At 38.1% G+C, this 27,854-nt stretch overlaps 1 protein-coding gene across 2 annotated transcripts; it reads left to right on the plus strand.

Moving 5' to 3' along the window:
- The first annotated feature begins 1,465 nt into the window (after positions 1-1,465).
- GOPC (golgi associated PDZ and coiled-coil motif containing) lies at positions 1,466-27,728 on the plus strand. Of its 2 annotated transcripts, XM_066179346.1 has the most exons (9): positions 1,466-1,781; positions 14,472-14,636; positions 16,913-16,936; positions 20,148-20,323; positions 20,584-20,749; positions 21,844-21,939; positions 22,709-22,873; positions 23,547-23,727; positions 24,246-27,728. In XM_066179346.1, exons 1-9 carry the CDS (start codon positions 1,515-1,517, stop codon positions 24,362-24,364), a joined length of 1,359 nt encoding a protein of 452 aa, XP_066035443.1. In that variant the 5' UTR covers positions 1,466-1,514; the 3' UTR covers positions 24,365-27,728. The 2 variants fall into 2 exon arrangements, with proteins under 2 accessions (XP_066035443.1, XP_066035444.1); XM_066179347.1 differs by lacking the exon at positions 16,913-16,936 and having other exon boundaries at positions 1,468-1,781.
- The last annotated feature ends 126 nt before the right edge of the window (positions 27,729-27,854 follow it).

Below are 27,854 nucleotides of genomic sequence, written 5' to 3' on the forward strand. Positions count from 1 at the left end.
ATTCCCTGAAATTTGTTTTCATTTTCAGAACCAGGATGAGCTTAAAAGAAGCAGATACATTTTATATGGTTACAACTACATTTATTGGTGCTTCTAGAGATGCAATGGTGCTGGCAGGAGTCCATTTGGGACTAGGCTAGGTATTAAGAAGGAATTCTTTACCCTGTGGTTGGTGAGACACTAGGACGCGTTGCCCAGAGAAGTTATGGATGCCCCATCCCTGGCCGTGTTCAAGGCCAGGCCGGATTAGACCGTGCAACCTGTTTTAGTGGGAGCCGTCCCTGCACATGGCAGGGGGTTTAGGGCTAGATGATATTTAAGGTCCCTTCCAACCCTTAATGTTCTATGGTTCTGTGATTTCATACAATACTTGCATCTCTTCTGAGCACAAGCAATGGATGTGTCACTGCAAATTCTGCTTTGTGGTTTGCAAATGCTCAGCACGTTGCTGAATAAAGTAGTGCAGACTCCTCTTTCCTCTCCCCCTCCCTTATACGTAAAAATGACCATATATACTTAAAAATGATCCAGCTTTCCAACTCAGCTTGGCTCCACTTTAAGTCCTCATGTCTGGGCAATGTGTAAGTCAGATATCTTTTATATCTATTAGCTCAAATGAAACTCTTGTCCATATAGCAGAAGTTACTGCAAAGATAGCTCAGAAAATGAAAAAGCTTTCCCCAAAACTAAGCCCATTGTCGTTACTTTATCTAATGATGCCATCTCTCAGTTTGCCCCTCATCCCCCTGCAGCTGCTTTCCCTTTCCCTATCAGTAATGGAGCTTATTGCCTGTCACCATGGTATGCAAGTCAGCATCATCCTACTTTCTGAAGTTTTCTCAGTTTCTGTGTGTTGTTCCCTCTTGCTTTAGATCTTCGGAGGTTGCAGTATTGCCATCCTCTAGTGCCTCATTCAAGCAGGGATGCTTCTGAGCAGTCATACGTAGCTTGTGGTTTTAGCATTTGCCTGCTTCCTGTTGTGCACTTCTATGCACAGATACCTCCGCAATTTTACTTCTCTGCTGCATTTATTTATCCTTTCCTTGATGTATTTACATTATAAATTGTTCAGGGCAAGGTCCGCATTCTTTTTCTTTACTATGTACTTATTCTTTAGTACGGACCAACTTAGCACAGGTCTGCATGGACTGCACGTCAACATAGAAATGGCCGTGATTGCAATAGTATGCCCGAGGACACACAATAATATGCTCCCAATGGCCGGGCCGGGGGGACAGGAAGAGGACAACGGGAGGACACGGGGACAGTTCCGACCCCATCCCCGCACACCCAGCCGGTGCCGGCCCACAGCGCCCCCTGCCGACGCGGGCGGCCGCTCGGTGGCTCGGCGCTCGGCCGGCGCTGCCTGCCACACCACCAGGCGGCCTCGCGGCTGCCGCGCACGCGCGTCCCTGCCTGGCTGCTCCGGGAGCGCGGCCGGGAGCGGGGCCGGGGCCGCGTCCTGCGGGGCGGGAGCGGAGCGGGCAGTGCCGGTGACGGCAGCGGGCGGCAGCATGTCGGCGGCGGGCGGCGGTCCCTGCGATCCGGGCGCGGCCGGCTCGGCGGCGGGCGGCGGCGTGTCCATGTTCCGCTGGCTGGAGGTGCTGGAGAAGGAGTTCGACAAGGCGTTCGTGGACGTGGACCTGCTGCTGGGCGAGATCGACCCCGACCAGGCCGACATCACGTACGAGGGGCGGCAGAAGATGACGAGCCTGAGCTCGTGCTTCGCCCAGCTGTGCCACAAGGCTCAGACCGTGTCCCAGATCAACCACAAGCTGGAGGTGAGGGCGCTGCCGTGGCACCGGGAGCCGGGCCGGGGCCGCATCCCCGGCCGTGCCGGAGCGGCCGTGCCCGGCCCCGGGGGCAGCCGGAGCTCCCCCGGCTTTCCTCCTCCTCTTTCCCTGCCCCGAAGCAGCTGAGGAAGGTCCGCCAGGCCCCGCGTTTTAGGATTCGGGCCTGGCCGCGGCCATCCTCTGTCTGGGTTTGATAATTCCAACTCTGGCATGGAGCGATGCGTGCTAAAGGAGTTCTCGGTGGTGTTGAAAGCAGGAACCTTTGGCAAGAGATGCCGCCGACTGGTCTTCTCTTCGCAGTGAGTCAGGACGAGAGGACAGAGTCTTAAACTGTGCCAGGGGAGGTTTGGTTTGAGTTGGACGTTAGGGAAAAGTTCTTCCCAGAAAGGCTGGCTGGACGTTGAGATGTGCTGTCGAAGGTGGTGATGGAGTCATTGTCCCTGGAGGTGTTTAAGGAAAGACTTAGTCTGGTTGCCATGGTGGTGGTTGGTCACAGGTTGGATTTGATGATCCCAGAGTTCTTTTCCAGCCTAATTGATTCCTAGATTGTGTGAATTTGGGAAAACTTGTAAAAGTAGGAACAAAGACAAGATCAAGGTGCTTAAAGCTTAGAGTCAATAGTCAAAATGAGGACATTGTTCCTTCTTTTTTCTCCTCTTTTCCTTGTAAAGGAAACAGAAAAGCGGATTGGGGATGGACTTTGACAGGTCCTCTTGTTCCTTCGCACTTCAAAGCGGATCACATAGCTCTCTGCCAAGCTCAGTAACTGAAAATAATAGCAGGGGTCGCATATTCTGCGAGGAGAATAATAACTGTCCTTAATGTTGGAAGATTTTCTTCATGCCTTATACAGAGTTTCAGTCAGGCTGGGAGAAGAGAAGCCAAAGCCAAGTTATCTAGTCCTGATGCTGCAGTTCCTATGGCCTGTGGGAGAGCTGGGGTGCGCTGGAAGGAGATTCTGGAGAACTTCATGGTCATTTTATATCTATCCAACCCGAGTGTTTTTGGTTCAGTAGGTGTTATTCGTGGTGTCCTCAGCAGGTGTGAATTTGAGCTGCCCTCTTGTCTTTTAATTGATTAGAAGGCTTTTGTTGTTTCTTCCTCAGTTACCTTTTCCCTGGACTGAAGCCTTCCATTTTCTTCATTGTCTCTTGTAGACTTCTATTGCTTGTTTTTTTAACTTGTAAGGGTATAGGAGTAAGAAGGGAAATTCTGAGACACCGTGAAAATATGGGCTTTGTAGGAGCTTCAATAGACAGAATTCCCTTCTTTCAGTCCTTTGTGTTACACTTATTATAAGAAAAGAATTTTAGAGTCTTCAAGCAGTAATGTGCTCTTCTAAAGGCGTTGCCTTTCAGTAGGAAGTAAAGTAGATTGTCTTTGGTTTTCATCAGGTTTCTTCCTGGTATGAAGACATTGTTATGCAAAAGAACCTGTGGAATTTTACAGAGGAGCAGGATTTTTCAGACTAGAACAAAGATCTTGTTAAACTAGGAGGTTTTTTTATCTCATTCTTTATTTCACCAGAATATGCTTACTGTAGTGATGTTTATGTTGATATGCTGTCTTACATGTTTCAGTGTTGGGGTGAGATAGATATATATATACACACACACACACACACACATGCAGTACCAATCTATGAAATATGGGTATAGTAAAATGACATCTATGAGTTTCTGTTAGATAATCAGAATTTATTGCATATTGTACAGGCATGGTGAGTTGTTGTGTGCAGGCCTGTAAACCGAGTGAGTTTTCAGGATGTTTTAAGAGAATGGATTTCTTTGAAAGGTTTTTCCAAGCTTAAATATTTTGAAAGGAAATTATATAACTCAGATCCTGAAAGGTTTTTTTGTATCTAATTAAAATCATCAGGAGTGCCTAAAGAACTGAAGATCTCTGCCTAAATCTCTTAGAAGATGAAGAGCAAAGGAGCCCAGTTAGGAGTTGTTAATAATTGGCATAATTATTGTGTATATCTACATGCTTGAGGTAATTGTTTGATAAAAATGATACTGATAATCTAGACTGAATGCTTTGGAAGCGAATAAAAAATCTTCCTTTGCAAAGTATTTTTATTACTGTGAGCAGTATTAGGCCTCATACATATAAAGGAGTTTTTATCTTTCAAATAGACCTTTAGAAGACTCTAGTATTGCCTTGAAGGTTGTTAATTTTAGAACCTCATATTTATTGGAGTCATAAACTTGAAATGAAAGGTGCCATTTAAAATCTCCAAAAGATGGAGCTGCTCTGTTGAAAATGAGTGTCTTGTCTTCTTAAGTGAACAGATTTCTGGCCAAAAGCCCCAGTGACCAATAGGAAAGAGTACAATTGCATATTTTGAAAGAAATCACTAACATCAATTCTGGCATTTAGGATGTGATTGGTGATTTTATTTCTTTTTCATAATGTGAGTTACTGTATTTCATATAACTTTTAAGATTGCAATAATTTCTTAATAACTCACCATTGTAACTTCATACTGCTTGTACATTTTAACACAAAGCTTTCGTCACAGTCACAAAAATGTCCTCCCTAATAGTTCACTTAGGTATACTTATTCAAGCCAATAGACTGGATCCGTCTTGAGAAATATTAAAATGCTACAAATAAATCCTTTATTTGGATTAAAATAATACTTGGATTGAATCTAAGTTTGTCTAAGATTACTCCTGCATCTGCATTTGGCTGGACTTGTCTTACTGAATGAGTGATATTATTTCATAAAGGAAAACAAAACAAAAAGTTATGAATCTCATTCTGCTGTTTGAAGATACCTTTTCCTCAACCAAAATCATTGAGTCTTACTATAACATTGCAGACAAGAACAGAGAAATGCCGTTCAAACTTTGATTTATCCATTTTGTCAGCTTCATACACATTCTCTGACTGGTACAATCACTTTTAAGAGGCACAGCTTGAGGCTTGGTGGATGGAAGCTCTTGCTGTAGGACTTCCCCAAAAAATTGCTGCCATCTTTCTGTGTATCTACTGTTACAGAGAGGAGTCCAGGTAAAATATTGTATGGAGGATGTTCCTGGATAGTGAAAGAAGTGTTCCAGGAAGACAGTAGTTTCCAAAGAGGCAGCTATCTGTCGGCAATTCTGGGCCAGGTTATTTTTAGAAGGAGCCTGAAGGTATTTCAGATGCACAGGGGATGTATGCAAATAAATTTACTTGTGCTTAGGGTGGTGAAAGTTTATGAATCTACTACTGTGCTGATAATCTTTGCAGTCTTAAATTAAACTAATGATACGTTGGCGGGAGGATTTGTTTTCATAATTTTCCTGCTGGTCACAGTAGGACAGAGTTGAATTAAGTAGCTTGTCAAAGAGGAGAAAAAAAGGTGTTTGGCAATACAGGCCTCTGTCTTTTCTGAGATCAGCCTCATTTCGTTGTGAACAAATGGAGGAGTGTACCTTGTTAGTAGGATAGCAAGGATCTCAGTCTTTTAGAACCGATGACAGGCATTTTAAAGGAGATTTTTTTGTGGCTCTCTGTTGGAAAACCATATAAATCAGCAGATACAGGCTGGTGGTCAGTGCGTGAGATTTTAGAAAATGTTTAACTGAGAAGCAGTTCATAGGTTTTGTTTTTCCTATTTGACTGTCACTTGACTCTGACATTGTCTAAATGTCCTTTGCAAAAAATAAAAGTTCTGCATATCTTCGGTTCTGTAGAAATAGAAGAAGTAGGTCAATGTGCCAGTGAAAACTGAGCTTGACTTTGACTGCCAATCTGATTCTGCAATTTTAAATGAACAAGCTAGAAAGGAATGTTTGGTGGAGCACACCCTGTATCTTGGCAGATGTGTTAAGCCTGTGTATATGCTAAAGCTAAGGAAAACATGTATGTCTGAGAAGTTAAATGTAGTTTTATGTCCATGATTAGGCTGGAATCAGCACGTTTAGAGGAATATGTTTCTATAAGCTGAATTCTTGTGTAAGTAACTTGTAACCTGTTCAGTTAAAGCACATACAGACTGATGTGGGCAATATGAAGATGTAATAGATATAAAACCCCAGCTGCAAACTGGAAAAGCTACATGTAGGTGGCTTTATGTGTATGGTGACTTTCCATAAGCATGCAAGTCCCTCTTATGGGATGCACTGCAGACGTCCTGCTCTGTTGTTTGGCAGTGCTTTAATCAGGGTAGGACCATACACCTTCTTAGGAAGGTCTGTCTGGATTTCTTTTTTTGCCTTTCTCCGTTATTTTGTAGTGAGAAATGAACGTGTTGAAGAACAAAATATATTTTTGTCCATGTGAGGTATGTATGTACATACATGTAGAATAGTTGCAATAGCTTATTTACTTTTATCAAATGTCATTAACATTTCCACTGGTTACTGGAATTATTCCAGTAATTATTCCAGTAATAATTCCAGAAATTATTTTATTTATTGGACTTTTAATACTTTTTCAGAATAGAAATCTGTTGGAACTAGATAGAGTATTTTTTTTTTTTAAATATCAGTGGAGTGAGATTTGGTCCAGCTAATTTGATACCCTAAAATGTGAACATTTTTTCACTTATTCAGGAAATATAGATTTACATGCATTTTTCCAGTCAGCTTATATACTAAGTTGTTGTTAGTGTCATACGTAGAACTTCTCTCAGAATCGTTATGCCTTTTTAATTACAATTATGCCTATACTTAATTCATATTTCCTGTATCAGAAGCCTGTATACTTCTATACAAATTTAACTAGCCTACTTAATTTTCAGAGTGTATGTGGTAGAGTGTTTTCTGTCTCATTTGTTGGGAGCTGCCAGAGAGAAAGTGAGAGGAAACCAGTATATTATTTATATTTCTAAGGTTTTTTTACTGAGTTGTGTTGCATAGGTAGTATGGATTTCAAAATAATGAGAATAATAACACTGTCTGTATAACTTCTAGGAGCAGATTTATGTCTTCCTGATAAGAAACTAGAGGAATGAGCAACCTGACAAAAGTAGTCATTGTGAGGAAGTCAGAAATTTGTCCCTGTCAGCAAAGTGATTTAAAACAAAAAGTTGTTCTTCTGTAACTAGGTGTAAACAGAATAAGACAGTCAAGCACAAAGTAAAACAGTAGCAAGAAACAGTAGCTGGTATTTTAATAATAGAGGTGAAAAAGATCAGTCACAGGCATAAAAATGTTGGTGGATGTATTCATTTATGTAAATGGAAACCAAATTTTTAAGATGCTTTATTTAAGGTGTGGTATTATTACTTATCCTTTAATTGTTGGTAGGAAAAGTGTGCACATGATTACATGTCCAGAATGGTTTTCAGCAGAGAAGATAAAAATGTAGGAGTGTTGCTTTGCATCCTTTTAATTTGCTGACCCTGAATGTTTTGTCAGGACTAGAATAGAACCTGAGAAATGGAGCAACTCATTTGTCTTATGTCCTTTGTCTTCTGTATGGGACATAATAAAAGTGGATTAAATTGCTTTATGATTCATTTGTGTCTTCAATATAATACACTGCATTTTTACTAAAACTACTTACAGAGCTATGCTACCATGCTGGTTTTTTAGGGAGTCATTAGTCATAAATTTTGTTGTTCGTGTTCTTACTAGCCACATGATAAATACTGTTTTGTTAAATTTAGCATTAGCTAAAATTTGAAGTCACAAAGGTCCTTTTTGGGGTCACAATAATAACGAAATAAAGGGTTTTAATATTATCTAATTATCTGTCAGTACAGTCTTTTCCAATAATACCTTCAAACATTTCCTTCTTTGACAAGTGGTAAGCACTGTGGTGAAACTGGGGGGGGTTTATCATAAAGAATATGGCTTCCAAGTGTGTCATCTATTCAGAATCTCATTTTGTGCAGTGCTGTCACATTGTTAAGTTTTGGGGGGAGCACCATGAGATTAAACAGGGCTCTGCTCAGTTTTGTAGTTTCTCATTCAAAGCACTTCACTAAACTTAATAGGGCTGTGTGACAAATTGCAGCAAATGCTGCTTAGTAGTCAGGAGGAATCAAATAGCCAAGACTGAGTAGAATGTTCTTGTCTTTTAGGGAGCTGTAGGCGGAGTGGTGAAGTGATACTGGTGAGATAATGGAGACGATCCTTTCTTCAAGGAATTAGACATAGGTACTAATTAAGAGCTCTGGCTACTTCACATGGAGGGGCTGATGCAAAGTTAGGGAACCCCATGGAAACTTGGCAGTATGTGGGCTGTGCAGGCCAGGCTCTGTTGTGTATCTGGTGTCTGAGTGTGTGTCTGCAGGCTGTAGGAGCTGCAGCTGTCATGTTCTGAAAAATTGTTTTCTGTCCTGCACTTGTGTAATGTTATGGGAACACTGAGGAATAATGATTTCGTTGTTTGTAAAGCATAATTAAAGATTTTTATTTTTTTACCTGCGTTTACCTTTAAATGATGTTCCTGTCTTTAAAAAAAATGCCACCAGAATGAAATGGGAAGCAAATATGCTTGTGTCATGTCTTCATATTTATAGGCTTTTTTGTCTATATGCTGGGACAGAAGGCACAGGGTATTTGCAGCATTGTAGTGTGCTCTGTTGGTTTCATGATCCTGGGTCCTGCAGCCTTTAAATCAGAAGGTTAATAGTCCTGATCAGGAGTGAATGTTGAAATACATAAATGCATGTGTGCGTGAACTTTATGGAGTCTTGTATAAATTACATAAGGACATGCCATTGAGGAAATAAAAGCACCTCATAAACTTGATTTGTCTGTGAATTTTGGTTTGATCCCATAGCAAGACACATAAAGACCTGTCCTTTAAAATTAGCTGTTAAATACATAGATGTACACCAGAGGTGTTCTATGAGTAGCAGAGTCAATGGAGCTTGGAAGTCTTTTGATTTGTGGGGAATGGAAGCGTTGAGTGCTTTCCCAAGTCACTAAGACCTTCTGATTCAGGCAGTTCCTGTTCCCTTGCATGATCTGGGAGTTTCCACATCCTTTCCTTTGCCTTTTTATCCCTACATTTTTTGGTTAGTTGGCTGGACACGAGGCTCAGTCTTCAGCTCAGAATGGCATGTGTGCTGCCTGTACACCAGGCTGTCGGCTTCTGTCTCTGTGTGGGTTAAACAAATTAGCAAAAGATCTGACTCTTCCCACTTCTCCCTCTGAGAAGGGCTCTTATCTGTCACTCTACTAGCAGCTGCTTAGTGTAAAAGTTGTGTGTCGTAGGAACTTCAGTGATACACACCTTTACCCCTTTAATAGATTCATCTGTATCTTGAAAATTACTCTGTTCAAATCAACAGGGAAGGAAGGTGAAATAGGGAGAAATGTAGACGTACAGATAAAGAGATGGCACTCGATGGCCTTGTTTAGGTAACTAAAAATTTCTGAGATGAATTTCTAGCTTCTGGCAAACATAGATTATATGGTGGAAAAAAATAATCTTTAGAAAGACCGTTTTCAGACCTTTTTTAGTTTAGAAGGCTTGGCATAGGAATAAATTAGGTGTACCCTGAAGGCCTGAAATTAAACAAAAACTGAAGGCATTTGATGAGTGCTTGGCTAATGACTTTTAGCCACTTGAGGCTGGTAATGGATACTTTTGTAGGTATCTAACTTCCCTTTGCTGAAAAATCTGGTGTTTCTACTATGTTTGAATTATGCTTGGACTTTTTTTTGAGCTAGAAATTCATATATGAAGAAGTGCATTCATTATACTAGGAGGTAATTCAGGTCTTCCTCTCATTTTTATTTGGTGTGGTGAATAATGCCGCTGTCTCGCCCCAGTGGTATGCAGGCCTGTGACCCAGCTTCGCAACTGAGCTTGGCTCCACTTTAAGTCCTCATGTGTGGGCAGTATGTAAGTCAGATATCTTTTATAACTATTAGCTCAAATGAAACTCTTGTCCATATTGCAGAAGTTACTGCTCTAAATATTTATATAGCTCAGGAAATGAAAAAGCTTTTCCCAAAGCTAAACCCATTGTCGTTGCTTTATCTAATGATGCCATCTCTCAGTTTGCCCCTCACCCCCCTGCAACTGCTTTCCCTATCAGTAGTGGAGGTTATTTCCTGTCACCATGGTATGTAAGTCAGCATCATCCCACTTTCTGAAGTTTTCTCAGTTTCTGTGTGTTCTCCCTCTTGCTTTAGATCTTCAGAGATTGCAGTATTGCCATCTTCTAATGCCTCATTCAAGCAGGGATGCTTCTGAGCAGTCATATGTAACTTGTGGTTTTAGCATCTGTCTGCTTCCTGTTGTGCATTTCTATGCAAAAGTACCTCTGTATTTGTACTTCTCTGTTACATTTATTTATCCTTTCCTTGATGTATTTACATTGTAAGTTGTTCAGGGCAAGGTCTACATTCTTTTTCTTTACAATGTATAAACTTTGTATAAGATCTTTGGGTATGTCTCTGAGATCTCGTGGAAATAAATTATTTTTGGTTATTCTGACTACTCTGTTAGAAGAACTAATGATCACTTTTTTGTGAAAAATGTACAGGTGAGAGTTCAGACCATTATATGAAAAATATTATAAAAATTAATTGGGAGAGGCTTAAATGCTAATATTTTCTTCTAAGACTCCTGATGAAGAACACTAGTTAAGACTTTAAGAACTCTATGATTATAAATGCAATTAACCCCAGCATTTAAGATGGCATTTATGTTATTATCAGTTTAAAATACATATTCAGTATAAGATAATTGTAACAAACTCAGGTTTTTTGATCTGCTTGAACAGGAAATAAGAACTGTTGATTAAAAATAGGACATGGTCTGGGCTCGTTTGCCTAGAGATTTTTCATTTTTAAAATTTTTGTCATGTTCTGTGGAAGAAATATTAATTGCTTAATGCCATTATTTCTTTTCTTTTATCTCCTGTGGGAATAAAAAGAGTAGTTTATAAATTCTTGAGTTATTTCAGTTGAAATTGGCGTTTAATTTTCACAGCTGTAAGACCATTGAGAAATGCAAAAGACTTGGTCAATGGCAAAAATGTGTCCCAAAATTGACCGAATGTTTAGTTAGCCTTTCTAAACCATTTTTCTGGTATCATCTGGATGGTAGATTGTGTGCAAGATAAATGCTGAATTTTGCTGTTTGATGAATTTGACCAAGATCTCCAGTTTACTTGAACTGTACCCTTTTATTTAGAATTTAGAAATAGCCTGTGGTGAAAATCTGAATCAGCAGCTTCCTGTCCTGCCTGCTTGATTCATGTAGGTGTAGGAGTAGGTTTTCACGATGAAATGCTGCTTCCATGGCCACAGTGTGGTCGTGCTGTTTGCTATGTGTTGGCTGGGGCAGAGACACAAAGGAGGGACCAGGGAGAAACTGAGGTCTAACCTTGCAGTGTGCTAAGGAGTGGTAATTGCTGATCTGCACATTGGTGTTCTGCCCAGAAGGGTTCCTTCTTTGGCTGAATCAGCCAGTTGCAGTTAAGAGGAGGTTATGAAAATGAACACGCTACCTTCTCTTCAACCTCTGCCCCTCATTGTTCCCCGTTCAAAGTTTCTGTTCTGGTTTCGTTGCTTGGTGGCTCTTCCTGAACTCACCTAACCATGAAGCTCAGTGGTCTCCTGTGGGTGGATGTTTGTAACTTCTGCCCTCCGCTGACTTCTCTGCAAATTCTAGGGTAGTTGCAGGTGACCACCAAAATACATGACATCTCTCTGACAGTCTTATTGGAGAGTACATCCAAATTAAAGGATTAGTGCAGTTGCTTGTGCAGCAATACTTAATCCTTATGTTTATCCTATTACCTTTGTAGAAATCGAAATATAATATTATCTGGCACCATCTTTTCCTGCAGAGTCTTGCCTCGTGCAGTGAATGGTGCTCTGGGAAGGAATGGCCTTACTGATAGTCCTTGTTTGTGCTTACAATTTCATCTGCTGTCTCTGCCCCATCCCTGGTTTTTACTGAGTAGCTTCAGAGGTTGAATTTCCAACAGTCTTTTCAAATGTTTTCTTTATAACAAATTGGCGGAATTTGGATAAAAAAAACAGTGCTAGTAAGAGTAATATAAAGGAAGATTAAGTGAGCTGGCCAAGCTGAGAGTGGCAGGACTTCTGTGAAGTAATGGAAAGGTTTGTCAGCCTTCACAGAAGTAGATCACAGGATATGAAAGCAGCTTGTTGTGTTTGCATTTTGGTGTGACTCTTGTGCCTGCATCTGTTCCTGGGGATGGATATATGACTTTTCATGATGTACAAACAGATTAATTCCATGATATATGCTCTTACCATTTCTCATTTTGTGATTTTTTTTTTTTTTTTAAATTCTGTGCTCTTTATTTATCCAGGCCTTACAGTACCTGGAGGGAGGTGACAAGGAAGGTGGGAGAGGGACTTTTTACAAGAGCATGTACTGACAGAGCTAGGAGGAGTGGTTTCAAACAGAGTATGTTTAGATTAGATAATAGGAAAAAATTCTTTATTGTGAGGGTGGTGATGTACTGGAACAGGTTGTCTGAAGTGCCCCATTCCTTTAAGTGTTCAAGGCCACGTTGGATGAAGCTCTGAGCAACCTCGTCTAGTGCAAGGTCCAAAGCAGGGGTGTTGGAACCAGGTCTTTAAGGTCCCTCTCAACCCAAGCCATTCTCAACCCATGTAATTCAATGATTCTATGATTAAAGCAGCAGGATATGAATTTAAATGTTAGGTTACATGCAGAGTACTATTTTTAATTTTTATTATGCATTTGACAGGTCTTTTTGTACTCTCAGGGCATCATTCACCCTGCAAAGCTGGTGGCCATCGTTCTTGCTGCTTTGTTATTTGCACAGGGAAATAAACTTGATTTTTCTTCCCACCAGAACTCATATTGCCCTTCTCTATTGGGTGAGGCTGGGCAATATTAAATTGGTCTAATTTAGCTGTTCTGCCACTTTGCCACTCTCCAGGTCTTTTGAATTAGAGTCGATGAGAGAGTATGTGTGTGTGTGTATAAAAAAGCAATAAAAGTCGGCATGTTAGCTGTTAGAAAGGAGCAAGACAGTAGTGGTCTTATTTGTTTTAAAGGTAGGCTTAATATATTCAGTATGTAATAATAAAAAAATATTGTTATTATGTGAAATTGTGACTGGGTCAAACAGTGCCTTCATTATTAAGGTCTTTGTTAACTGCTCTGGACTGTATCATCAGCTTTTATACTGGTGATATTTTCATTTGCTGTGTTAGTTCAGGTGTGTGTCTGCTTTTGTTAGAGGGTAGGTAAACCACTTTAACTGTGGCTGGTCACTGGGGATAACAGTGCAGCTTTATAAGCAACTCATTTCGCTGAAATTATTTGGCTTTATAGTATTTTAAATATCATCTTACTGTAAAAGGCAATTTCCGCTTTAGAGTTCTGCAAGGGTTTGCAAATTTTTCAAGTTTTTTTTTTGCTATTCTGGCAGTTGGAAGGTGAAAATGCATGCAGCTCCATTTCTTTGGCAAAAAGTGAGTGCTGGCCTGATCTGCTGAGGCTCTGCCTCAGGGGCCTGGGGGAGGTAGTTCTGCTCTGTTCAGCCCCAGAGATGTGTGACTAAAGGGCATAAGCAAGAGGCAGGAAGGGAGATTTTTCTTCTTGGCTGCCACACGCTGGAGGTTGACTTGATCCATCTCATCAGTTCTGCTCTGGGTGCTCTGAATCACCTCTGGAAGTACCTTCTTATCTCTGAGTTACAATGGAAGCTCGAGGAAGGCTGTCCATCTAAATTACCTACCTGAAGTTAGACCCAGTAAATCCTCCCCACTGATAGTCAAATCCTTCCTGCCTTTTCTTCATTAACAGATACAGACGTTTTATACCAAGTTGCCTTGCAACTTGAGTTTCACTGTTAATTTGAATGTTAGTATAATGTTAAAATACCTAAAATGCCCTGGTTTAATATGAGAGGGCATTTTTAAAGAATTAGTCACTTTTTCATTTTGGTCTTTAGTTCCAAATCTTTTGGATGCAAAAACATACTCTGGGAATTTACCTAAAAACCCCCTGCAATCATATGCTGTGGGGTTTTTTTGACAAATCATAGCTTTAAAGCTTATCTAAATAGAGCTTATCTTATAAAATGCTAGGTGAAATAGGATAGCAAGTAATTTTGTAAACTTGTTAGTATTTGTTCTTTCATTACAGATTTCTGCTTTGTAACATAAACCCTACATGAAAACTGTTTTTAAAATGTTAATAACTACTTCTTGTTTTCTACATATGCATTTTAGAGGCATTTCGTGGCTTCTGGTTTACCCAACTAATTTGCTATTTCAGTTAAACTGTTGAAAATAGACCAGCTGTAAATAGGATTACTTGACTTTGGCATTGGGTAAATAATTGTCATTGCTTTGAGCAATATTTTTTAGTAAGATTTAATAGTTTTACCATTTAAATTGTGTTTACATTGCTATGGGTGTAAATTCTGCATAGTTTTAATGCCATTGCCTTGTTTTGGAGTGGACATCAGCATCGCATGCCATTGTCTCCATGAGGGAAAGCTCAGCTGTTGTTACTCTTGGCAGTATGGTCATTTGATGCTGGTTCTGTGGCTATATGAATTTTGTTCAAGTTGGGGAGAAGATCCTGCAAATGATCCAGTTTTAAAGCTGGGCTACAGAGGAATGAGTGACAGCAGGTATTCTTAACCTGTATTCCACCAGGTACAGCATCCATGTATCAGCAAATGCTGTTCTGCGTCACAGTTCTGGTGACCCCATTTAATCCTTGCGCTCATTACTATGATGGATTGTATCTTCACAGGCACAGCTGGTTGATCTGAAGTCTGAACTGACAGAAACACAGGCAGAGAAAGCAGTGTTGGAGAAGGAAGTGCATGATCAGCTTTTGCAGCTCCATGCTGTTCAGCTTCAACTGCATGCCAAGACTGGTCAGAATGTCGATTCTGGGGCTATTAAGGCAAAGCTGGTGAGTATGGCAGCTTGGGTGTGGGATTGTATTTCTTCTCCCTCTCCTGCCTGAAGTTCTTCCTTGGAAGGTGTGAAAAAGCTGATTACAAATTTTCATGTTGAAAATACTAACTTCTTTGCTTTTAAATAACGTTTAGAATTGGATGTTAGCAACCATTAAAATTAAGATGAATAATATCAGAATAAAGAATAGGGATTTCAGAGGTTATTTTTAAATAAACCATTTTTATTGGTTTCTGCGAGTAAAAAAGAAAATGTTTTTGTGATTTATAAAGCTTTTCTGAAGACTGAAGTTGCAAAAGATAATAAAAGAAGACTAATAGAAGCACTCAGTAAGCTACATGCTTTTTTAAAACTCAGACCTTGACATAGCCCATCAGAAGTTAACAACAATTAATCTGTGCAGTTAGCTGGCGTTAACTGAGTGCCCAAGCACAGACTGCCTTGTTACTGGCCACACCACAGATTCAGGCTCTAATACCATGACTTTGTAAATTGAAAATGTAGAGTAGTGTTGTATACATGTGGTTTCTAATTGTTGGTATGAATCAAAGTCTGTCTCTGACTGTCTAAAATTGCTTCACAATTTGGTTGCAAATACCTACTCCCAACATATGTGGAACATTAGGTTAGTCTCTTACTATTTTGTCCCATTAATTAATGTACAGTAAAAACACAGTAGCAGACTATAAGTTTTAAAGGATGTCTAAGCTAATGACTGAACAACAGGAGTAACCGAAATTCTTTGTGTTTTAGATTCAAAACCTGTAATTGATTAGAGCTCTCTTCCTAGGGCTACATAGTTGTATATTCAGTATAAGAGCAACATTTTCTGGATTGTCCACACATAATTTATTCTGTACTGAATTATGGCTACAGTATGGTGAAGTTTATTTAAAGCACTGAATAATTCTCATTGCTTTTAAATAAGCATTAGTTAAGTATCATCAGCATTTTGTAACTGTTAAGCTGTAGATTTTCATGTAGAAAATTTTTTAAGTTAACGCATCACTGGGAGTGATTTTGGTCCCCCATTTTCTTAGTTAGACTTAACTTCTGGCTAACACGGAGACTAATACTTTTGAGCTTTTTGTTTCTCGTTACCTTGTTATAAATGGTTTCTAAAGGTATATTAAATTTCCATGCTATTGACAGCAGTCTTTTTCCCACAGGTGACAATAAGTACATTTTACATACATTGGTTCAGGTTTATCTGTGTTGAAACTGAACTTTATTAACACCTTCGACTGATACTGTCTGCTTAATTTCCTTTAGTTTTCCTTCTTGTAGATATGAGGACTAGTGTTTCGAGTTCGTTTTACTTTGCCTTTAGGGAATTTATAGTTTTAATGGACAAAAGCCCAACTTTAAACTCTTCTAGATAAAGAAAGCTATGAAAGTTTGCAAAGCTAGTAAAAGCAAAGCTGAGGCCGCTTAAATGACAATAAAATGGGACCTCTGATGTTTGGGTAAATGAAACGGTTGTGCTGACCTTCTGGCAGTCAGAAGGTCTCTGAGGGCAAAGAAGAACTGTGTCAACAGAATGTGCAATGGGGAAATAAAGCTCTGCTAACTGACTTCCTGCTTTCTTGTGGAACAGACACTCTTGTTTTGTATGTAGACTCTTTAGACTCTTAGCATAAATGTATACTCTGTAATCTGTAAAACCATACATAGTGGTGAACTGGGACACTTTAAAATGTTTAGATTGCTAAGCAACTGATAATTGTGTAGTTTAGGCCAGATCTGTTTCTAGGAGTGGGGAATCTTCTTAGAGCAATCATAATAACTCCGTGAGAGTATGACGTTGCCTAGTTGGATTTTTTTTTCATTTTTGCACTTGCTGCCTTTTCTGATACTTCTGCCTGTCCTTTATGTCCCTCTTGTAACTCATATTATTTTGTTCTTTCTGAAAGGAAAAAATATATTTCCCGTAGAATGTTATATTACAGAATGGATTTTCTGTGATTCTTTCATGTATATTGTATATCTTGCTATTCTTTATAGAGATTCTTGGTATTTTAGGAGAAGGTATTGTTTTAAATACTACACTAAAGTTAAGTTTTTAATAAGATTTTTAATAATTTTCACTGCAAAATAACTAAATTGTTGCTAAATAGAATTGTTGCAGTGTACTTGTTCTTTATGCCATCTAATGAAATACACAGTCTGCTGGTGAAGTCCTTTTGGAGTAAGTAATTTATGTTTTTGCATTTTCTTGAAGTTCCTATTGCTTGTTTCTCTAATTATGGAACTCTTTTCTTCTGTCTTAAGTCTGTCCTTTCTGTGGATGAAATGGTAAGTATGTTGATTGCCATTTTTTTTTTTTTTAAATGTTTAAGCAGTGCTTTTGTTTTGTGCAACAACTTATGTATATGTTGGCCTCAGAAACTGGCAAAACAGATCTGGCTTGTTCCTTCTTCCCAACAGTTGGCAAGATGCTGTGTAAAGAATTTCCTCTGCATTTTAATTTTCCTTTTCTAGATGTGGTGCCCTCTTTCCTAATTCTGTATGTGTTCTATTTATTATTGCTACAGCTAGTTTGGGGTGATATCTGGCAACTTTGGCAACTTGATGTTCTTAAAGATTGTTCTGGCGGTAGCTCAAAAAATGTTAAGGTGTTATACAATTGCTAAAGCATAAACACTGTACACATCTATGAGTGTAATATGAAGTATTCTGCATGTCGTATTTTTTAAAAATCCTGTCAACTCCTCTTTTTTTCCTCTTATTTTTTTCATGGGCATGATTTAATACGGTTTACTGGCTGGTGTAACAGCCAAAAGCGTGTGAACTCAATAGTACATAGTTATAAAGAAAAAGTGAAGCAAACTTGACTTTTATCTTTTCACAGTGGTAGATTTGAAAGGTTTTTAAACAAGTTTTCTACTTTTATTATGTTACATGCTTCATTATCATTACTCAGTATTTGGTTTTTTGAAAAGCCGCAGGATAGCTGGTAACTGGAAGCTTTAGTCTTCAACCTTGCTGTAACTTTTTTTTTTCATATTACCAACAGAAAATAAATTTTCTGTTGTCAGAACCTATGCCATACTATGAGCACTCGAAAGCATGAAACTATTCTGTAACATAACTTACTTGATTTATTTAAATATTTTTGACACTTGTGTCAAATCATTTGACAGTCATTCAAAACTGGACATGCTCTTTCTGGACATCTTCAGAGATTCTGTCTTGCAAACCTTTTAATTTGAATTTTTTTTTTTAATTTATGTGGTGATTAGTTGGAGACTGTATAAAATTTGCTTCTAGGTGTAATTTTGCACCTCTGTCACAAAAGAGCAGTCATAATAATGGAGAAAATAGGAAGAAAACAATTCTGTGGGATTGCATTTGCCTTTTATTTTAGATGTAACATTTAAAATGCATGACTAAAAGTGATCCTATGTAGAAACGTAACATTTGGCTTCCTGCATGAAATTTGCTGTTGTAATCAAAAATCTTTGTTCACTTCAGCAATTCACTTTTCTGAGGGAGGCTGGAATATGCCTATCTTAAATTCTAGTCTTTGTCTTTTTATATTTGTCAAATAAAAGATGTTCTGAAAGTGGACAAACAGGGAGCCTATACTGCTATTTAGATCACCTTAATGGAATATTGACAGTAGGAGCAGAGCTAACAGGAACAGTGTATTTGTACACAGACTTTTTGTAGCCACTGTAAAACAGGTGTTAAGTCTAAACTTCTTACTCCTCAAGCGTGTGGCAGAGACAACACAGTATAGTGGCACTCTAGAATTCTTGTAATGAAAATAGCCCAAGACCAAAATAATAATAATAGAAAAAACTGGTGTAATCTTAGAAATTCCTGTTCTTGAAATGTAGATTAGTCATAATTCTTGCTTTAGGAGTGATCCTGCAATTCAGAAAGAGGTTTGCTGCAGAGTCATTCTCACAAGACAACCCCAACTGAAAGGCCAGAGACCAGAAGTGGCTTTGTGTGACATGTTTTCTAACATGCCTATGGAGCCAAACTTGTTCTGAAGGTGGGTCATCATGGGAATTGCAGGAAGTGAAATGCCAGTGATTTCAAGCAATTTTTGAGCTGCTCCTCCTGAGCATTGTGTTGGGCAATTCTTGACCAACATGTACATGGGTGTGTACTCTCTTCTTCTAAACTGATAAAAGTATTTAGCAGATGAGGGAGGCAGCAGAGTCTATCAAATTCAGAGTTGACTTTCTGGGAAAGTCAGTAAATGCTTCCACATATCTCTTGTGAAAATAACTCCATTTGGAAGGACCAACGTTGTGTAATTTCTCAGATGTGGTTATATCGACCGTATTAATGGTTTTATATTCAGGCTTGGAATAGTGAATGGCATATGCACAATTTGATAACAGATTTGTCTTGCCAGTTCTGTAAAATTTTGTATCTGTCTTGTTGCTTCTTTAGTAGCACTTTCTGGTTTTATTTGTTTAACAATGTAATTGGTAGAGGTACAGAGAATGGGTTTTTTGGGTACTCCAGATCTCTTCAAAAATGCATTATGGTGAACTTAATTTTTATTGCTGTTTCAGTTGGCAGCCATTTTTTAAAGGAAACAGTATTAGACCCTGTGTCTTTACTATTTCCCTGGTTTGTGATGGGGGTTTTTCCCCACTTTGTAAAAGGGATGCAGAACAAGGTATAGAAGATACGAGTTAACAAGCACGCTCTCCTTAAAGTAGGTTTTGTAGATTAGCAATCTAATTCCTTTTGCACCAGTATCCTGGTATTAGAAAAAGTAATGACCGTGCAGTTTCTGTAAATTTGGGATGGAGCAATGTGGAACTAATTTGTATTTCCATAATTCCTTTTTCAGGGAGTGAAGCACAGGGAGATAGCTTGCTTAAAGTGTGGTTTTAGTGTGGGTTTTAGTTTTGTTTTGTTTGGTCGTTGTTTGTTGTTTTGTTTTTTTTCTTTTAATTTTGCACTAATTTTCTTTTAGTTTTGTCAGGGTGGGCATCTTCATGTGTAGAATCCTTGGCTTTATTTATGTGGTCTTCAGACTCTAATATGGAAATGTCTCTGGCTGGACATTTCTTGGTTGTTTGCATGAAAATCATTGTCATTTTAAGGACATAAGGACTTACGTTTCCATGTTATCATCATCATAATAATAGTTAAAGAATTTAGTTAAATTGAAATATTTAGTAGCTTCATAGATACTCTGGAATTTTAAAAATAGTATTGCGTAATTTTGACTCTCCTATTTGCAAGACAAGAAAATGTAAGGATGATATTCAGGCTATTTAAATTTTGCCACCTTTGAGTAGGTTAGTATGCAAACCACTAGCTGTAGTGCCAGAATCCCTGCTTTCCTTTTTTTTTCTTTTTTTTTTTAATTTCTTTCCCTGCATGCACGTCTTGTACACAGGAAAATAATTTCAGAATGTGTATGCAGAAACAGTAAGTGTTCTTTCATTATTAACTTGGATCAAAGCTTTTTAACATTCTTTTCTTGTTTGGTGGTTTGTTTGTTTGTTTTTTTTTTTTTGTCGTTGTAAAGGAGAGAGAACTTGAAGCTAACAAGAAGGAAAAAGTGAAAGAAGCTCAGCTGGAAGCTGAGGTGAAGTTGCTGAGGAAGGAGAATGAAGCCCTCCGTAGACACATAGCTGTGCTTCAGGCTGAGGTTTATGGAGCAAGATTGGCAGCCAAGTATTTAGATAAGGAGCTAGCTGGAAGGTATGTGAAGTCAATCCATGTCCCCTAGCGTAAGATGTTTGCTGTTGTTGTTTCCTTCCTTTGCATCCCCAGAGGCAGGTTCAAGGTTAAGACTAAGTAGGAAAAGCCTCACATTTCCAGTTAATTAATAGAAGGAAGAACAAAAATCCCCAGGGTTCTTGCTCCGGTTGCTGTGTGATCAGGTGCTGTAGCCATATGAGGTGTATGAGTCCTACAGTGCATTGCTTTTTCATTGTTTTCCTCTCTGTGTCACTATGTAGGGTCCAGCAGATCCAGTTACTGGGCCGGGATATGAAAGGCCCTGCTCACGACAAGCTGTGGAACCAGCTGGAAGCAGAAATCCACCTTCACCGCCACAAAACTGTCATTAGAGCTTGTCGGGGCCGCAATGATCTCAAACGACCAATGCAGGCACCACCAGGACATGTAAGTTGAAAAAATGAGCCATTCCTCCATGATTTCCAGACATGAGTTACTTCTTCATCTCTGTGATTGTTTTCACTTCAGTGTTGGGTTTTTTTTCAAATGTCACCTGTAAATAATGTTCTTTTGTATGCTGAAGGACAGTTCTATGCTGAATAGCATATCCCTCTAAATGACCACGGAAAATTATATAAATACAAATTTAACAGCAGAATTTTGTAACCTAGGTTTCACAATGTGGATCTAACTTATTTACAAAAACCAAGAATAAAGTATTATTTGTAGGTGGTTTTTTTTCCTCCTAAAGGTACTTTTAAAAATGAAACCTTTAAACAGCATTTCACTGTGGGTATCTTTGGTAGAACTCACCCAACTTGGCACAGTCCTGTTAATCACCTCAGTGTTCAGTACATAAACCCAGACATTTTCATCAAAGTGCTTTACTTCAATCTGTTCTAAATAGCTTAGTTGGTCAGGTGGGTCTTCCTGCTTATGTTGCTAATTGCATATAAAACATTGATGGACAAATATATGTATTTGTGATTTTAAAGGTATGCATAATGGCGTCAGTGACTTAACAAAAGGAAAAAACAAACCTTGATTTATTTAGTCTCTCTTTTAGATTTATGTTCAATGGCTTTTGGTGTGGTTTATTTTTATTACAGTAAAAATAAACTCAAGCAAGCAACCTCTTGGGAGTGTATTACATCATCTTCTGTCATTTGGTTACTTTTAAGATGAGTTTACATCATACAACATTTCAGCAGTGGTCAGCACTTCTTCATGTAGTCCCTTAGTATTTTTAATATGTGGCTGATTTCCTTCTTTTGAAGTTAAGTTCTGTGTTGTGCATTAATCAGCAGTGAAGTAATTTAAATAATTATTCTCATAAGGGGTGCATAATGAGGAATCTTTCCTGATTTCATTCCCTTTCTGTCAAGGGGCACTCTTAAGTTTGTCCTGCCTGGAGCTAGTCTAAAACTCTGTTGCTCATAACACTGCCTGTATATAATTTAAAAAACCCCAAAATGCTGAAATGCATCAGTTTTTGGGCCACACATTTATGTTTGTGCTGTGTTTGTTTTTTATCAAACTAGGATCCAGATGCCTTAAAGAAGAGTCAAGGTGTTGGTCCAATCAGAAAAGTTTTGCTAGTTAAAGAAGACCATGAAGGACTAGGAATTTCAATCACAGTAAATATTTGCATTTATTTTCTATGACACAGAAGCGGAAATTCAAGTTTGTATTTCTGCTTCTGTAAAATTCATGGATCAGTAAATGTGTGGTTAGAACAAATGACAAAAGCATACACAAATCCATAACTATGGTCATAGAACATAAAGACTCATTTTGGTAGATTAGGAGATAGATAACTGATACTTTATGTTAAACTTAGGATTTTGACATCTGTGTAGGGTATAGATACTTTAGCAGATTAGCCAGTGGTCATTCCAGGTGTAAGTATTTAGAAGAGCAGAGACAATCTGAGACCTGACTTCCAAACCTTAGCTGTTGTGATTATAACTTTTTTTAAAGTATCTGTATTGGCATCTCTCACCTAACAAAAGCTGTGTAAACTTTTTGCAACAAATTCGGAAAATTTTGACTATTATACTTTTAGTCTAAATATGAATACTGTTGCTTGCAAGTCAGTATGGTGCCTGATATGCTTTTTTTAGTGAGGTTTTCAGCTTTTCATTGGTTTGTATATGATTTTATAGCTCTATTCATATTCAGAATTGTGTGCTTTGACTTTGAGTACATATTCAGAATTTTCCATTCTTCTGTGGGGAGAAGAATTAAGGGAAGCAACTCACGCATTCTTAAACATTCTTTGTTTGAAGAATGTTTTCTAATTTTCTAAGATAGAAGTTGAAATAAGCACTTTAGGAACTATTATCTGAATGTCAATTTTATGTTAAAAGGCATCTCACTTAATTAAAATTTGCCTTTTTTTTATAGGGTGGGAAGGAGCATGGTGTTCCAATATTGATCTCTGAAATTCATCCTGGGCAGCCTGCTGATCGATGTGGAGGACTGCATGTTGGTGATGCTATTCTGGCAGTAAATGGAGTTAATCTAAGAGATGCCAAGCATAAAGAAGCTGTAACTATTCTTTCCCAACAGGTCAGTTTGGACCTGTTTTCCATAGGCACATTTAGGTGCTTCCTGCATTCTGCCCATTGAATTACCTCGAATTTTAATGTTTCCTGTTAAGTACACTGTAATGCTAAGCTACAGTGATTCTTGAGGCTCTGTCACCTTACACTTAATCCTCTTATGTTTTGCAATTTAAGGACAAAAAGTGATGGATCAGTAGTGGCTCAGTTAAACATGTATTGGCTAGTCATTATTCAGTAAGGCTGATGAAAATCAATTTACTACATTGTCCTACAGAAATAGCTATTTAGTGACATATGCTTTACACTTATGAGTGAACAGCTCCAGCCAAACAATGTTTCTCATATGCTTTGTGGTCTAGAATCTTCTTCCTGATTTGCTTCTCATTTTCAGACAGTTAACAGGTGTGCTTAATTTATCAGAAAACTTCCTCTCTGTCACTGTTTGAAATGTACTGGCATATAAGAAGTATGGGTAGTTTTGGTAAAGCTTAGCTATAGAGCTGTTCTACTTTAGTCAGTAAGAACTTAACTCAGATACCTATCCAAAATATTCAACACAACTGTAAACGTGTTTGCAACAGTAAAATGTATTTGTTTTAGTAGCCTAGCTCATCTTTGTAATCCTGCTGGGTAGCTGTGCAGTAGTAAGTAGATTTGTATTTTTGGCTGCATTTTAGAGAGGTGAAATTGAATTTGAAGTAGTATACGTTGCTCCAGAGGTTGATTCGGATGATGAAAACGTAGAATATGAGGATGAGAGTGGACACCGTTACCGTTTATATCTTGATGAATTGGAAGAAGGTGCAAATTCAAGTTCTAATAGGAAAGATGCAAATGTGGATGTCAAACCCTCACAAGGTAAACCTTCTAAAATGTGTTACATGCAGTTTAATTCTGAAGTCTCAATATGCAAACCAATTTCTGGAAAATACTGTTTTTATATTCATTGTAAAATTAATCTGCTGTCAATTCAATTAACCTACTAATAGACTGTCAGTTCATCTAGTTGGTCCCTCACTGTTTGGCCTGGTTTACTTAGATACAACTGAATTAAGTGAATTAACTTACGAACTTTTTCATGGTCATCTTTTCCCAAAGGTTGAAATTCAAATTTATTCTTATCTTTTCCTATCTCTGACTAGGAGTCGTTAATTCCCCTTCACACTTCATGTTGGTGGTTTCTTCAGATACATTTTTTAAGTCAGAAAAACAAAGAAAAAATTCCTATTTTCCTGCCGTACTATGTTCTAAAAACCTGTCCACTTTAATTTTAGTAGTAATTTCCATAAACATTCCAGCTTTTGAAACAAGGGTCACTGATCTGTCCTTCCCAAGATTGCTCCTTTCCTTAAATCAATTCTCTTTTTAACTTGCAGTGTTTGATAAGAAGCCAAGTATTGATGGACATGAAAACGGAGACCTGGGGAATTCAGTTGAAGCTTCTTTAGAAGACACTGCACCCAAATTAGCCCGTTCAGCTGAGTCTTTATCCTAAAAACAAACAAACAACAACAACAAAAAAACCCTGGACAGATCCCATCTTTGGGAACAACTGATAATCAATATTGACTGCTTAAAGTTGCATATACAGGTGTAGGTTGTAAAAGGATGATTAGTTGTCAAAAGGAACTGTATTACTGTTGCCTGGAAAAAAGGCGGTTACCTCAGGGCTTCATTGTGAGCAATTCTAAATGTGGAAAACTGTCTTTTGCGTGACACGCAGTAGTTATTGAACACACAGCATGTGAAATGAATTTCTTCTAATAATAAGAAATAAGTCCCACCAAAGCATGGGATTTTTAAAGTGGATAACCTCAGTATGTTCCACTTCTAATCTCATTGATGTCCCTAAGGAAGCAGAATAATGTGTGACCAGCCTAATTTTGACCCTTGGATGTTTTCAAGGCACAACTGTTGTTCAGTTTGGTGTGAAACATGCTTTAACCCTAGACAGACTGGGGGGGGACACTGGTTCCATTGCAGCCACGTGTTTTGTATTCAGGATTTCTGAACTGTAACTTTAAAAAACACTTTTTTTTTTTTTTCAGAATAGTAAAGATAAGAGCTTTTATTTGAGCAAAGACTATCAAAACCCACGTAAGCAGTGGACTGCTTGCTAATCATGATTGTCCAACCCATGGTAATTTTATGAGTGAGGTTTTTGAATTTGTTGTTTCTATTTAAATTCACCACCATTTGCTCCATGTGAAACCTGCTTCAAAAGTAGTTAAACAGAGTAGTATGGGGTTTTAAAAGTGAAATTAGTTGGAAAATTACAATTAATGTGAGCCCTTTGGTATTTTTTTCTGAGCATCATCAATTTAGCGGGGTTTTTTTTTAATTGATATGGTTACTGCTAATGCAGAGTTGTTTGAGTTGGTCATCGTTAGCTGTTAGCTTGACCTTATGAAATGATGAGTGCTTTTGATGGGTACTGAACATACTCATTTCACATTAAAATAATCCTTAAAGAAGTAGAAATTGAGTGCACAGTACTTTACAGGAGGTTCTCAGAATGATACGGTGCCTGGCCCTATCTGTGTTACGTTATGGTAGTCTATTAACCTATAATTGTCTTACTGTTGAAGCAAAATGTTACTCCCTTTGTGAGAGCAGTGTATCTTAAACTAGTTTTTTATTGGTGTGGATCTAAAGGCCCCTGGCATGGCTGCAGATGGTAGGTTGAGGATGGTGTCTCGAGCAGTTTCTCATGCTCCATTTGTAGCTCTCTTGGTGAAGTGCAGCACACTCCACAGAAAAGCTCTACGTTGTCTTCGCACTTAACTATTTCAGCATGCAGTGCCATCTTTCCTGTTCCTGCTCTGCAGGCTGTTGAACTGTAACATAAAGTGGTTTTGTACATTGAAAGAGAAACTAATGTGAAAGGACATCTTTGCAAGTGTTAACTGTGTAGGGTATAAATACGTAAGAAAAAACCTCAAAGGCCTTTAGAGTAACATCAATTAATCTTATGTTCTAAGTTGTGATGTAGAACACAGTTACCTTGTCTCTCCTAGGAGCACTATATATATATATATGTTTATAGAAAAAGCCTAAAAATGTATATACTTTATTCAAAGATTTTGCTATTTATAAATCCCTTAACTTCGCTATTTACACGATCATTTCGTGTGTGCGTGTGTGCGTGTGCATGATTTCCACTTACTTAGTGGAGTAACATTATTTAGTTCATTTTTTATAGTAGTGTTTGTCGTACAGCATACTGTTCAAGGTTTTTAAAATAGCCGAGGCTGTACAGTTTTCATCGAACAGAAACGAGTATTTAAAAATAAAGCTGTGTGAAGAAGAAACAGGTCCCCAGGCATGTTTCTTTTTCTGAAGCTTCAGAAACTTGAGGGCACATTGGCTGTGTGTTAGCAGATGAATCCACTGCCAGAACTTTTGCATCCAGATTTGTGTTTTTCCCAGAGCTACTCAAGCAGAGTGCACTCTGAAACTGTCTGTGGCCTGGAACACTCAATGTCCTCTCTGTCAGGAAGGGACAGTTCAAAGCTAAGTTGTGGTCATCTTGTCTTTGAAAATCATTACTGTATGAAATGTTCCTGCAGTTCTTAGAAATTAGACTTGTCCAACTAGTCTTGTAACTTTTAAAAAAGACATTCAATTTTCCTGTACAGTTTCCCTGTATTTGAGGGAAAGGTGAAATTTTTTATTTATTTTTTCTTCCTTACTTCATGGCACACTGTATTTCGTGTTCAATGCGTTTGATCAGTTTTAGCCTGAAGTGGAAGAAGGTTTCTAGAGTTATTTTCCTAACATTCCTCATCTGCCAGTTTCCCATGATGCTATGCTCTCTTCTTCATCTGCTGAACCTTTTCTCTGCTCTTACCTTCTTCATTTTTATCTCTATATGAGATCAACAGAAGTAACAATTGCTGAGGAAAATGACTGGGAGTAGACATATCAGGTAGCAGTAAATTATCACCAGATTTCCTTCCCAGCAGTTTTTACAATCTTTGTTTAGGAAGCTGTGGATGGGAGGATTTTGCTCAGATACTACAGTCTGTCTCCACATACACTGTACTTGTTACCAGCTGATTTAACGTACTGGTTTATTTGCAATCATATTGAAATGCTTAGAGATCAATATTTAAACTGAGAAAAGTTTTGCAAGTTGAGATTTCCAGATTCGATGGACAAATGTGTATTCTCCCCTTTGTCAGTAACTGGAAGACTCAGTCCTGCTGATTCCCAGAGGTTGAGTGAGTTAGACTTGGAAGAATTTCTAAGGAAAGTCAGTGTTCAGACTTCATTTTTATTTTTTAAAGTGTAAAACAGTTTACTTGCGTGTGTATATATATTTTTACTTAAAAAGAATAAAATAATATTCTAAAGATAATTTTGCAATTCTTTTGGTATATGATTAATTCCTTTCCTATTAAAATCTTCAGTAAGACAATTGTATTTTAAGCTAAAGGTGGACAGTGTTTGTTGGCATCTGGGACCAATGTTAATTAAAAGCATGTAAGATAAGGAAAGTGCTTTACGGCAATAAATTTAACTCTGATCAAAGGTTGTATGTAGTATTTCCTTTGTAGAAGTGTATTCTTGGCAGTGAGGAGGATTTGTATCCGTCTCAATATATGTTAATCCACAGTTGTGTCAAACAAAATACAGATATTTATTGTATTTATCCAAACATAATTACATCATGGGTTACTCTCATTTCTGTAGCAGATAGACCATTTTGCAAAACATGTATTCACCTAGCTAAGCTGAATATAATATATTTTTATTAGCCTGTAAATAAACATACTCTTCTGCATTGCAGTGATTTCTGCACCTAATTCAGAGTTGTATTTTATTTTCTTCTCTTTTTATATATAAAAATGACCCAACCCTGTGTGTGTTTTTTTGTCTGTTACATGTGTAGTCCACACTTGGCTAAAAAGCTAATATGGGGAAAAACCGAAACAGCATAATGTGAAGTTTGACTCTAATCTAGTCTTGGCTGGCAGTAGTTA

Source organism: Chamaea fasciata, unplaced genomic scaffold (assembly GCF_029207755.1).
Source record: "Chamaea fasciata isolate MVZ Bird 193981 ecotype frontalis unplaced genomic scaffold, bChaFas1.0.hap1 SCAF_3, whole genome shotgun sequence".
In the NCBI taxonomy this organism is placed as follows: Eukaryota; Metazoa; Chordata; class Aves; order Passeriformes; family Sylviidae; genus Chamaea; species Chamaea fasciata.